At 39.6% G+C, this 13093-nt stretch overlaps 1 protein-coding gene across 5 annotated transcripts in view; it reads left to right on the forward strand.

Annotated features, from left to right (window-relative positions):
• Positions 1-13093, forward strand: part of LOC101159862 (ankyrin repeat and fibronectin type-III domain-containing protein 1) — a 148537-nt gene that overhangs the window by 13005 nt on the left and 122439 nt on the right. Inside the window, exon 1 of one of the 5 annotated variants that reach the window (XM_023949113.1) lies at positions 6169-7537. The exons of 1 other annotated variant lie outside the window; for it this stretch is intronic. In XM_023949113.1, coding sequence (XP_023804881.1) covers positions 7419-7537 — 119 coding nt within the window. In that variant the 5' untranslated portion in view covers positions 6169-7418. Of the gene's footprint in view, positions 1-6168; positions 7538-13093 lie in introns of those variants that run through there. 3 more of the 5 variants (XM_023949111.1, XM_023949110.1, XM_023949108.1) reach the window with 3 other exon arrangements.

Consider the following 13093-nt stretch of genomic DNA (forward strand, 5'->3'; position numbering starts at 1 on the left):
TTCTATTTGAGACTTCTCCTTCAAGAAGTTTGCTGATTATTGCTGTGTTCTGTTTTTAAGACTATTCCCTGTTTTTTTTTCCTCATTATTTTCTGAATTCAAACTTACAGTAAGAATTGTGGTGTAAAACAAGAAATATAAGACTTACAGACATGTTAATGTCATGTTTTCATCCCGTATGGACTGTTTTGATTAAGTCCAGGCATAGCTTGGGAGCCAGAAAATAGGATTTAGAGGGAATTCATCAATGGACCGTGTAGACGCACCCTACAAGAATTGTGTTTTATAAAAAAAGCTGACAGTCTGAGTGGTCAGTTTGAAGTTAGATTGCGCTGAAGACACTGCACTTTTGGGTATCAAAATACCCAAAACCGCCAATAGATAACAAGGATTATAAAAAAATATCTTTTAGAAGTTAAGGTAGCTGATTTCAAGCTTGGGCACAAATTTTTTGTTCCACTGATAATAAGGGAGAAAAAGAATGCAGTATTGAAATATAACTTTTTTTCTGTTGTTATTAATCAAAACAGACTCCTTGTGTGTCTGGCTGTGCTGAAGCTGCAAGTGCATGAGAGCTGCTCCACTTTTCTAATCCCTTGCTCCCACTGGCTGTGGCTGCACAGAGATTTTTCTGTCTGGATTCTTCATGCCATTATTGTGCCACTTTGCTGCCAACTTGATCTTCTCTGTTCAGATTAACTGCATCGGCCGCAACTGAGTTCTTGAAATAGACTTGTTGCTGCAGCTTACCAATAATTACGCAGAGTTGATGTTGTTGCATACTAAAACATTCAGGCTTTTGAAAGATAGGAGTTAACCCATTGTTAGACGTTTCCCATGTGAAATGCTGTGTATAACTATAATACTGCTGCAAAAGCACCAAGCCTGAATAACATATGTGGCTTTTCCTTCACGTTATCTTTTCCATTTTTAGGATTTGCCTTTGTACGTTCTTGTATCCATTTTGTTAAAAATACATTTCTCTCAAAAGTAAAACTTATACTCCAGTGAGACTTATAAATGTTTTTTGTTTATTCATTATGCATTTTTTGGGTACTGGAAGTCATACTCCAGAGCGACTTAATAGTCCAAAAATACTTTACTACTCGCCATAAATACATTTTCTGATGAACTCCTGCAGCTCTGCAGAAACTGTCCTAGAAAAAGACTGTATTTTATTTTTTTATTTTGGCTAAATCAATTAATCATAATTAAAATACCACTGATAACACATTTAAAATAGATCAAAAGATGATCGGAGTGGGTCTTAAGGTAGAATAAATCTTCTCACAGCTTGTTTGCCTCAAACAGCAACAATTTGGTAAAAAAAAAGGTCTTAAATGAGGATCTATTGAGGAAGGATCAGCTGCTGCTGGCACACACCAGTGACAGTTTGAAGAAGCGTCTGACATTGAGGTTAGAAAAGACTTCTTAAAAAAACTGCACAGCATCACCTACCATGTTTGCACGAGAGACTCCTACCTTGCACTTTAGAATAATTTAGGAAAAAAACCTACAGAGTCAGCAAAGATGAGGAGTACAGGAACTTTTTGAGTCATTAATATTACAAAAGGTTTCCCTTATATGATTTTTCAAGTTCAATTACTGTCCCCTCTCTCTGTGCTTCTTCTATTTTTTAAGAGACTTGAACTTAAAATATTTCCTGGCCCGCTGGGCGAACAGTTGGACCACCCTGTTCCTCAGATCAGTGGGCAGTTGTGCGAGATAGGGTTGTCCAATCATGGGGAAGACACAAAGGCAGGACATTTGAACAAAAAAGATGGCGACAAGAAAAGGACGATCAATGTCCCTGAACTCTTTATCACAGGGGGCCTGCAAGCACACTCAGCCCACACCTTTCACACAACATTAGCAGCCGCGTGGGATCATATCACAGCAAACACAAGCCGCACACTCTGAAATACACCCAGACACTTTGGCACAAAGAAGTCTGTAAACTGCCAGAATCTAAATTTGTACCACTGTTACTAAAGTACATTCTTTCACCTGCATTGAGTCAAATCCCATAAAGTTATTATTCCAGTGGAATTCTTTCAGCAAAGACTTGATTGTCACATCCACAGTAAGTTATCGTCAATGTTTGTCATTTCCTTAAGCTAGATTCATTTTTACTGATGGCAGCAAAAAATTCAATGTCTGGAAACAGTTTGAATTATATAAAGATGTGACAAGACAGTGTGGTAGAATGTTCTACTGTTAGAAAGTTTTGCCTTACAGAGAAGCTGTTTACTTGTTTGTTTATCTTGGAAGAAATACAAGGAATCTGGAAAACTTCACCTGCACTGTTCAGTATCCAGGTGTTTATCTCTGAGGGACACTGGTTGAAGTTTTGGCTAAAAGATGTCCTGGATCCATTTTGAGTAGGTGAATCAATCCGGTAGTTCAAAATGACCTAATATCAACTGTGCATTGGATCAGCAACCACAAAATAATATATGAATCAAAGAGTTGTTAAAATGAATCAAACACCCCTACATTTCAATGTTTTCAACTCATCTCATTAGACTGCCCCAGCTACAAATTTCAGATTGTGAAACATAAAAAAAATCTTTGTACAGGCTGATGGATCCAACTAAAGTTGTATTTCACAAAATGCTACAATTAATGTAGACCAATGAGATGAGAGGCATATTCTCAGAATTTGCTGTTATTTAGGTACCACTAAATAAATCCTTTTAGTTCCTAAATCTATGGAGAAAGTAAAGTGAAACATTTTCAAGATCCCCTCTGATCATCTTTTGATCTATTTTAATAGCGTTCCCAGTGGTATTGCAATTATGATTATGCCATTTTTTGCAAAATTCAAAAAACCTGTGTCATTTTCTAGGACATTCTGCAGAGTGGCAGCAGTTCATCAGACATTTGCCTTTGAGTTGTGGGCAGGACCATTGGCACAAAGACACCCCGCTCCCCTTCCCCTTCCCGTTGCAGAATGGATCAGGGAGCCTGGGGCCTGCCCAACGTGTTTTATAAGTCACAAAAAAACTCTTTTTCAAAAAGCATTTTTTCATCAAAAAAAAAAAAAAAAAAAAAAAAACATTGTTGCATATGGGGCTGCACGGTGGCGCAGTGGTTAGCGCTCTTGCCTCACAGCAAGAAGGCCCCCGGTTCAAGTCCCGGCTGGGGGACATGAAAAACACAACATCAATGGGGGACCTTTCTGTGTGGAGTTTGCATGTTCTCCCCGTGCATGCGTGGGTTTTCTCCGGGATCTCCGGCTTCCTCCCACCGTCCAAAAACATGCTTCATAGGTTGATTGGCAACTCTAAATTGACCATAGGTGTGAGTGTGAGAGTGAATGGATGTGTGATTGAGGATATTCCACCCTGCGACAGACTGGCGACCAGTCCAGGGTATCCCTTGCCTACGCCCAAGTGGCCGGGATAGGCTCCGGCAACCCCGTGACCCCAAAAGGGAATAAACGGTTAAGAAGATGAACATTGTTGCATAATGAGGAAATAAAACACTTTATGTGATTAATTTGTTATTTATTTATTTATTTTTCATCCTCAAAAAGTATTGATAATAGTATTTTTAAAATACCAGATCGATAAGCAGTATCAATAAGAGTAGTATTACCGTTAAAACCTTAATGATACCCATCCCTAGTGTGAATAGTGTGGCGAGGGGGGGGGGGGGGGGGGGGGGGGGTTAGCCCCCAAGACTCATGGGAAGTGGGGACTCTTGGGTGTAAAACCATGAGTGAGGGGGCTATGAGCAGAAATTAGGTCCATGCTGTATGTAATGTGTTTATTGTGAATATGAATTATTCACACACCAGAAGGATGTTTTGTCCAGATGTTTGTGTATCTTTGAAAGAGGAATTTTGAGATACAAAGAATTACCAGTTAAATACTGTTGGATGAACAGTGACATATTCAGTTTTTATCATCGTAAATCTGCCAGCCATCAATCTCACTGCACGTCACTGAGTAGTTGTGTGTGTCAGAGAGAGGCAGAGAATAGAGTGAGAGAGAGTGTGTGTGAGATGAGAGAGAGGTGCCTGTGTGTGTGGAATGGGGTATCTGCATGACCTCCAGGGTAGTCGCTGTGTTAACTCTGGCTAAGCTGAATTTGATGTGTGTATTGAGGGTGGACACTTTCCCTGAAATAAACACAAGTACAATACTTGCTGTCGTGTTGTAGGGAGAGGAGTGTTTTACGGAAAATAATACGGCTTTAATTGCGTGTTTGTGTGTGTACGTCTTGGAAGGCCTGTGTGTGGTGTGGCTCTTTGACTCTCACAGTTAAAAAATTCTGCTCTTGATGTCAAACTTGTTCCCCACCCCTGTACTAGTTGAATGTTAGTTTGAATTACCTAGATACAGGTATTTGATACAAATTTTATCCATTATTTTATTTTATTATAAAATACTTTTTCTTACAAGAACCGCTAAACTGATTGAAGCACATTTGTGTCCAATTAGTTGTTGATCTTTGCTGTGAAAGTGTGTTCTTTGCATTATGTCATTGAGCTACAAGAGGCTGGTGTAACTGAATACTGCATTTTAAGAATTTAGATGTCTGGCTGAGAGTCCATTCTTTTTTCTTTGATTGTCGAGTTTGTCTAATGATTGCTGGAGAGTTTATATTACCATAAGAAAAGTTAGTTTTAGGCTATAATTTGGTTCAGTTCGGCTAAATACATGTTATTATACTCCCAGACACTCTTGTGGATCCAGCTGTGGTGGGATTTTGTGTCTGTCTGAAGACTTCAATTTAATATAACTCATTAGTTTATTCTGTCAAATTGTGCCAAAATTGGGTGATTGACAGTCTTGCACTCCAGAAAACTCCAGAGCTGTATGTTAGTATCAAACTGAACACAATTTTACTTTTTTTAAAATGAATAAGATCTGCTGCCAATACTATCAGTAACACGACAAAAAAATCTAGAAACTAGATTTTTATTTACTCTTTTGCAGAATATGACAAAAAAGCTTTTGAATATTTTTTTTAGATCTACTCAGAGTTTTGGTTTTAGGCTTATTTCATTTTATTGAATGAATGAATAAACGAATAAATAATTTATTACAGACTCAAGGTCCAAATGACAAGATCATAAAAACAAACAGAAAGAACCAATCATTCATAAAAGATAGAAAACAAGAGAGAAAGCATATCAAATTGCTAAGAACAATAGACATAAAAGCCAAGTAAAAACCCAAATTACAAACTTAAAAACTAAAGGGCTTATAAATGCATCCATACCAGTATCTCCAAACTGGAGACTGATATTTAAGAAGGCCGTGGTTTGTGTTGGTTAGGGATAGAACAATTTCCTTCTCTGAGCCATTAAGACGTTGTGTAAAACCATCAATAAAATGTCTTAAAAGAGCCTTGAGAGTGTGAACTCATGCAACAACTCACTAGCACTGCATCACCGTGGTCTTTTTAATAAAATCCTCAGGGCATCATTATAAGCAACTTGTAACTTCTAGAAGCCCCATAGTCAATCCACAGGTGTGGAGTGTACAAAGCATTTGAATAAAATAATTTTAACATGATCAGAACAGAACATGTATAAAACCTGCGTACAAGTGTTTGCCTGAACATATGGTAATTTTATTGTTTTTTATTTGCTTCATAATGAATTTTTTGTTACTTATTCTGTTTACTTGGTTTTTGGGCTACGAAATGTTTTTGTAGAATTTAAACCATATGTCTTGGGATCTTAATATTTTTAGGAAATTCCGTTTTATATCGTTTTATTATTTTAAAATGTGATTTTTTTCATAGCTACTGCCATGAGAAATAGTGTTTGCATTTAAATGGTTTACTTACCAGTAGTAACTTCTCATTATATATTTAACAATCAAAGGAACTTAACCCATAAGAACCTATTGGTGACATCAGCGTAACAGTAAAAACATCACAAATGAATTCGGTGGTCCACTTGGTTTGTGGCAAAATACACATTTATTTTTATTTTGTAAGAAAAAATGGGTTTTCATTTTTTTTTCATTTTAATTGGTTTTATTGATTTTCTCAATTTTCGCTCAAGTACTCTGATAATAATCAAAGATGCGCATCAGTTGTACTGACCCGCCAACCGTGGCAACCTTTAATTAATGTGTTCCTTTGTGAAAATGTTAGTTACATTTGTTACAACATAATCACTTTTGTGATGTGATATTTGTTGAAACAGAAGCTTTTAATATTGTGGACCTTCCGCCTCGTAACCAGCACCATTATAAATCTGTGCTTGTTCCTGTTTGTTGTTCAAAAATAAAGGAGAAAAACATGGATAGAAATGGTAAAATGGTGGCAGACAGATGCAAGCAGGGAAGGAGGGGAGCAAGAGGTGATGAGGAAGTGGATAAACCTGAGAGGCTGAAAACAAATAGGACAATGCAGTCACTTGGTTTTAATGATGACAGAAAAGATTGCGAATGAAACAGTGAGTATTAAGATTATTGCTTGAATGTGGCTGAAGGAGACACATACTCACACACAGTGCTCCCTCACTAATGAATACTGTGTGAAGTGTTCATTAGTGAGCCCTTTTCTTCCGTCTCTGCATTCTTTCCTTCCACCTTTTTTTCCCCCCTTCTATTATTATTTCTGCTGCAAATCAGGATGCTCCTGTTTTATAGCTGATTAAATTACAGTTTAGAAGCGTGTTCACAAAAGTGGTTAAGCAATGCATGCAGGGAATGTTATGATTGTGGAGCAGCTGCGGTTTAAGTTAACTATGATGTTTAAGGAAGAAAAAGATAGATGGAGAGCACTGGGATGTGCACACTGTGTTCATCCACTGTCAGCCTCTATAAGCTTTGAATGAAGGTTGCATTTGTGCTTTGCAAGCGATGGGGAGTGCTGTGAAAGAATTAATGCATAAAGAGTGGGCAGCACAGACCATATGCATAAAAAAACAGACACTGAGATAGACTGAGGGGGGTGGGCTCAGGTTTGAGCATCATAACAGCTCATATTCTTCCCCTTGCAAACAAGAAGACCAACGCTGAGCCACCCTCCCTCTCCCTCTTTCATTTTCTCTCCCCTACTCCTCATTCTCGTCTGCTGTGCGCTGCTCCTGCTGTGTCGACGGGTAGGCAGTTACAAACGTTACTATTTTAAGAGAGTCGGTGTCTGTGCTCCGTGCGCAGTGGCAAACCAGCGAAAGGAGGAGAGAGGCAGAAAAACGGAGAGCGGGTATTTCTGCACATTACATGCAAAAAGAAAAAAAAAAGGAATAAGTCTGCAAAGGGAGCTTCCAGCCGACAGCTGATACAGAACCACGCTGCTGAGTCCAGGTAGAGGCAAAGGCAGGCAGATCAAAAGTCAGGAGGTCGCCCAGCAAGACGAGAAGTGCATTCATCTTTTTCACGCATTGAAGGGAGAAAAAAAACCCACGACAGGATACAGGGTGGTGGAGGTGAGAGGAAAGCCGGAAGATGGCGAGTTTTGGGAAACTCACAGACTACTTTAATCGGCGTAAATCTCGAGAGGAGCTGCGGGTGGGCAGAAGCTCGCGGCGAAGTGGCAGTTACTGCTGCACAGTGGCAGAGGCCAGGTAACCCGTGTTTGTGCGTCTGTGCACACAATACACAGCATGCACGGTCTACCACAGATTTGACATTTTTATGCCGTGTGTGTCTCAGAGCAACAACATGCACAGGTGCACATGTCGTCTTTATTGGTCATCCTTCCCTCATGGAAACACTGAATGCGTACGCAGAATGTGTGAAAAAACAACTGGTGTTTGAATAAGTGAATAAGTGGAAGTGCATGAATATTTGTTCAACACGGACTTCTTACTGTCAGGTGTACAGGTGCATGTCTGTGTGCGAACATTTGTTTGTGTGTGAGCAATTTATGTTATATAAGTGTGGAGGTGCAGTGAATTTGGGCACGGTGGGAGCTACTATAGATTGCTCCTCTGACACACAGTTTAATTCAGAACCTTTTCTTGAGGTAAAAATAGAGCAGATAAGTCAGTGTGCTTCTTATGGAAAGATTGGGAGATAGAGAAAAAGGAAAAAGGGGCTAGGAACCTTATCTTGACTCTAATATCCTGGCTCACATCTGCCGTTTTTCTTAAAACTTTTGCAATTCAAGCTGTCTTGGAGCAATAACTACTTTTTACATGATTTGTGTGACAAAAAGAAGAAATTCTTACTATTAAAATGAACATTTTATCTACTCCAGTTTTATTTCCTTTGACAAAGCCAGAACAGACATGAAAAATATCCGCTCAGTCATATCATATTTCAAAGAATCTTAGAAATGTTTTTCTTTAAGAAATATGACATTTCCTTGAAGTTGATGTTGCAGAAGAAAAACAGATCTATAAACTATAATAAAAACCACTTTCGAAGCAAATAGGTTGATTGCAAACATCATTACATAAACTATCTCTAACACCCCCACGTCTTGTTGTTTCTGTTTTTTTTTACTTGGTTGCTTTAATCGATTCATTCTCTGCAATAATTCCGCTCCCACACATCTTGTGAGATTTTGTAACTCAAGTTCAGTTGTCCTGTTTTTAGTAGGTAATTTATTTAGAAAATTCTTATCTTAAATATTAAATAGACTTTGATAGTTTATGTTTAAATTCGATTCCTGTAGTTCCTCCTTGTTTGTGTCCATGTCTTCCATGTTTTAAATTAGTGTGATGGTCACCTGAAATCCTTTTTTTTTTGTCATATTAGTCTCTTTTTCTAAATTCTGGCATCCTACAGTCAAGTCAGTAAATCAGCTACAGACTGGAAAAAGAGCTTGTTTTTGCTTCATTTGTCTTAACCCTTGTGCTATCTTAGATGACCCCCCCCTTACATTGATGTGTTCTCCCTACTATGACAAAGGTGGATAAAGGTGGAAAGACTTCATGTAATCCATGGACACCAGTGAAGATCACAAATCATTGAAGAAAAAAGGTTCAGCGCACTGTCTAGTGGGTCTATATGACCCAACTCCCAATGTTAAAGTACCTAGGATAGCACAAGGGTTAAATGAAATCCTCATTTACCCTCCAAAAATATGCTTTAATACTGAGTAGGTGCTGTCAAGATGGAAACATACGACAGATTGAAACTTTTGATTTGTGATATTTGAGGTAGTGTTAACACAATAATCCACAACGATCTGAATGCAGGACACGCCTTTCATTTGTAAATCTGTAGGCACATTTACATAGGGAAAACCCCAAAGCAATCTTTCTGGAAGTTAGTTCACCATAGGACCAGTCTTTACTCAATTCCATAATCAGTTTGTGACATTTTATAGTTTAAAAGAATACAGTTAGAAGGGGTCTAAATCTGATTATTTTTTAAATGTCCCCAGGAAAAAAGTTATTTTTATACCAATGTTTGCAGCATCACTATCCATCCATCCGTCCATCCATCCATCCATCCATCCATCCATCCATCCATCCATCCATCCATCCATCCATCCATCCATCCATCCATCCATCCATCCATCCATCCATCCATCACTCCATCCAGTTTCTTAACCCGCTGTATGCCTTCAGGATCACGGGGCTGCCAGAGCCTAACAGGCTAACATAACAACATAATCTGAAAAGTGTATGCAGACATGAACTGGGTTCAATGTCTGCATACAAACATTGAACTAGGTTCAATATCTGTGTGCACATTAACTCCACAAGTTTTTACAGAATCCTGTTCCAAGAGAAGCAAACTGCTATTGCATTTTGCGTTTACATTTTTTAAATGTAATTGGTTGTTTGTGGGGAAAATTTGGAAATAGTCAGACTGAAAGTTAAGGCAAATAAAGCTATTTTTTCCTGCCCTCATTTGTTGAAATATTTGGGTGTGTGGAGTACATTGCCCTTTGTGCTGCATGCTTGTCAACAGTGGCCTTTACACATTCATCCTTTAACAGACGTTTCATACAGCATAGTGAGCTAGACTTTAAATGAAGAAAGGAGGTGACCAGTGGTTGTTATTATACAAGGTTTTCTCATTTCTACTTTGTAGCGGGTGCAGGAGACAATGCAATCCACTACAATTCCAGTAAGATTTGGACTTCAGATTCAGAAGATTCAGAGCAGATGCCGATAACCGCGGCCTCATTTATTTAATAGATTATTGCGGGATGGTCGCCTCATGGTAAATTTGAGTGATGAACAAGTTCATGTTTTTCCTGTAATGCAGAAAAGAGACTCTCCTAGTCCAAAATGCTCTGCCTCTGCTTTTCATTTAAGCTTATTCAATCAATTGAGTTAGTTTATTGACTCTCGCTGATGTCTGTCGAATGACTGAAAGACAAAGGCAGCAATTAATCTGCTCACACTGCGCTGTCCCTTTGCTTTGTTTGCTTTCCCAAAGCCCTTTGCTATCCATACTCAAAACACAGAAATGTTTCTATTTTGGGCATGCTTTGAAGGATTTGTTTTGCACCATTGTGCTGAAAGTAATGTCTCAAACATTAAGAATTATGCGAAAATGACAAATAAAAATAATAGAAAGCCAAAATGAGAGAAAATTCATAGGAAAAAAACAGAAGAGATCTTTTTATCTTCTTCTATTCCCCTTTTCTCCAATGTGCATCTTGATATGATCTGTGTTGTGAGGAAACTAACTACCGTCTTCTGTATTACACCTCACTTGACTTAAAGTGCAGTCTTGTGTGAATGGAAAACCTTGTGGCTCCCTGTCTCACATTCACTGGCATGTCTGACTATAACTCGGAAGAACATTGATGTGACTATTATCTGAATGGGCTCAATGCCATCTCTTTAACAGGTCATTAAAGCAGTCAATGTTAGACATCTGCAGGTTTGAAAAGGGTTTTAGAAAAAGAGACATGTTTGGTAGAATGTGCCAATCCCCAAAAGAAAATCTATATACTTGCATATTATCTGTAAAAATAAAATTAAAAAAATCCCAAACATTTGGCTGATATCTCAGCGGCGCTTTGGATTATGAATGAATGACTAAGAGGTGTTAAACTGCATTTGGATGAGTGGGATTTTTTTCAGTTCATTACATGAACCATAGCTGTAACACTTATTTTAGAAGCTGCATACCACTGGGAGAATTTCAATGCTTTGATTCTGAATAATGGGTAACGTATCCATCCGAATTGTTTTGATTTAAATCGGAACTCTGCAATCATGTATCTGCTCAAAATAATCTGTCACAAATCAGTTCAGCACCATAGATAGTTCTCCCCACAATAGCTGTTTTCTCTTTATCACCTAGCCCCTTGGAAAATTATTTACTACTGAGATTGTGCTTTAAAGTTCCACTCCAATCATCTTTTGATCCATTGTAAAAACGTTCCCAATGGTTTTTGAATTATGATTATGCCATTTTTAGCCAAAATCCAAAAGTCTTGTCATTTTCTTGGACATAGTATTGGCCGTGCGGCAGTAATTTATCTGAAATTCACCTTTGAGTTTTGTTTGGGAGTAAAGACGTACTTAGAAATGCAATTCAAAGCTTAATTTTCTTAATTTATTTCATCCATCAAAAATCCCATAAGATAATGTTGAAAACCGCAAAAACATGATTTTTATCAGAGTGGGTCTTTAAAAGCCTTTACAAAAGCTTTTTGGAAAAGTATACAGATTGTGAAAACATCTTTTAAAGTATCAAGCTTAGAAATTACTTTAACAGCTGTGTGCTAACACCAGTGTGCTGCATGAGCTGCAGTTGGAGTTAAAATAAGTCACAAATACAAGCTGTGGTAGCATGTGCTGGAGTGAAATTTGTTCTTGTGAAAGTGGTAGAACAGCATATTTTGGCCTGTGGCGACAGTGACAGAGAGAGCAGGATTTCTTACAAACTACTGAGTTCTCTTTGGTGTCAGTCAACCACAAGAGGATGTACCTTCTCAAAAGACAAAAGCTGATGAGCGCTTGGAGGCAGAAGAATAAAGTGACTTCCAGGCATGAAGTCAATTTAGTACATCTTGTTTTTAGTGTATTTTTAAACACGGGTAGAGTCCTTTCTGTTATAGTTTGTCAGTTTCCCTTTGTTTGTGTGTGTAGTTTGGCTGTGGCTCCTGGAGGACTCCTCCTCTCCTCCTGTCATTCCTGAAGTGTGCACAGCTGCTTGCATTTAGTTAATTGGTTTCTTGTCTTATTTAAGCTCACCTGTTTCAGCAGTCTGTGTCGCAGTGTAGTTTCTGTTTGTTCCCTAGGTTCCTGGTTTACTTGGCTTGGTTCTTTGGAGAGGATTTCTGAGTCTTATTAAATAATTCTCCTCACTTCTCGTGCCTCTCTGTTCCTGCATTTGGGTCATCTTGATTCCCCGTAACATTACACTGCGACCATGACAGACCCAGCAGGACAGAGTAACTCTGGTGAGGTTCTTTCTTCAGCTGAGGAGGGGAGGTTGTTCCAGGACATGCGCAGCTGTTTGTCTGGAATGCAGCAGCTCCATGACCGTCTCTCCAGGCTGGAGCACGCACCCCCGCTTCCACCCCTACAGACACGACTGGGCCGCCCTGAGCCATTTGATGGTTCTGCAGAGGACTGCCGGGCGTTTCTCACCTCCTGTCACCTTCATTTTGACTTTAATCCCTGCGAGTTTCCCTCAGAGCAGAGCAAGGTGGCTTTCGCCCTGAGTTTCTTGACAGGTCGAGCCAAGCGGTGGGGGCTGGCAGAGTGGGAACGCGGAGCTGAGCTGTGCCGCTCTTTTCGAGCATTTTCTGCCCAACTCCTCACGGTGTTTGATCCAACCACACCTCACCGTGCCGCCGCTTCGGACCTCCTCCGCCTCCAGCAAGGAGTACGCAGCGTCTCTGATTACGCTGTGGAGTTCAGGACTCTGGCTGCCAGCACCCACTGGTCGGATGACGCGCTGGTGGACGTCTTTCATCATGGCCTCTCCAGTGCACTCAAGGATGAGCTGGCGGCGAGGGAGGTTCCGGAAGAACTGGAGGAGCTCATCAATCTCGCTGTTCGCATCGATCGGAGGATGAAAGAACGGAGTCAAGAGCAACGCTGCACCGCTAGCTTTTGTCCACCGCTTCCTGTGGGTGTTTCTCCACTCCAATCCAGCACATTGGATTCCCCTTCTTCACTGGAGTCCAGGCAACTAGGATCAGGACGTCTAACTTCAGCAGAGCGACGGAGACGTATGAACAGTGGCCTGTGTAT

Source organism: Oryzias latipes, chromosome 19, assembly GCF_002234675.1.
Source record: "Oryzias latipes chromosome 19, ASM223467v1".
Taxonomy (NCBI): Eukaryota; Metazoa; Chordata; class Actinopteri; order Beloniformes; family Adrianichthyidae; genus Oryzias; species Oryzias latipes.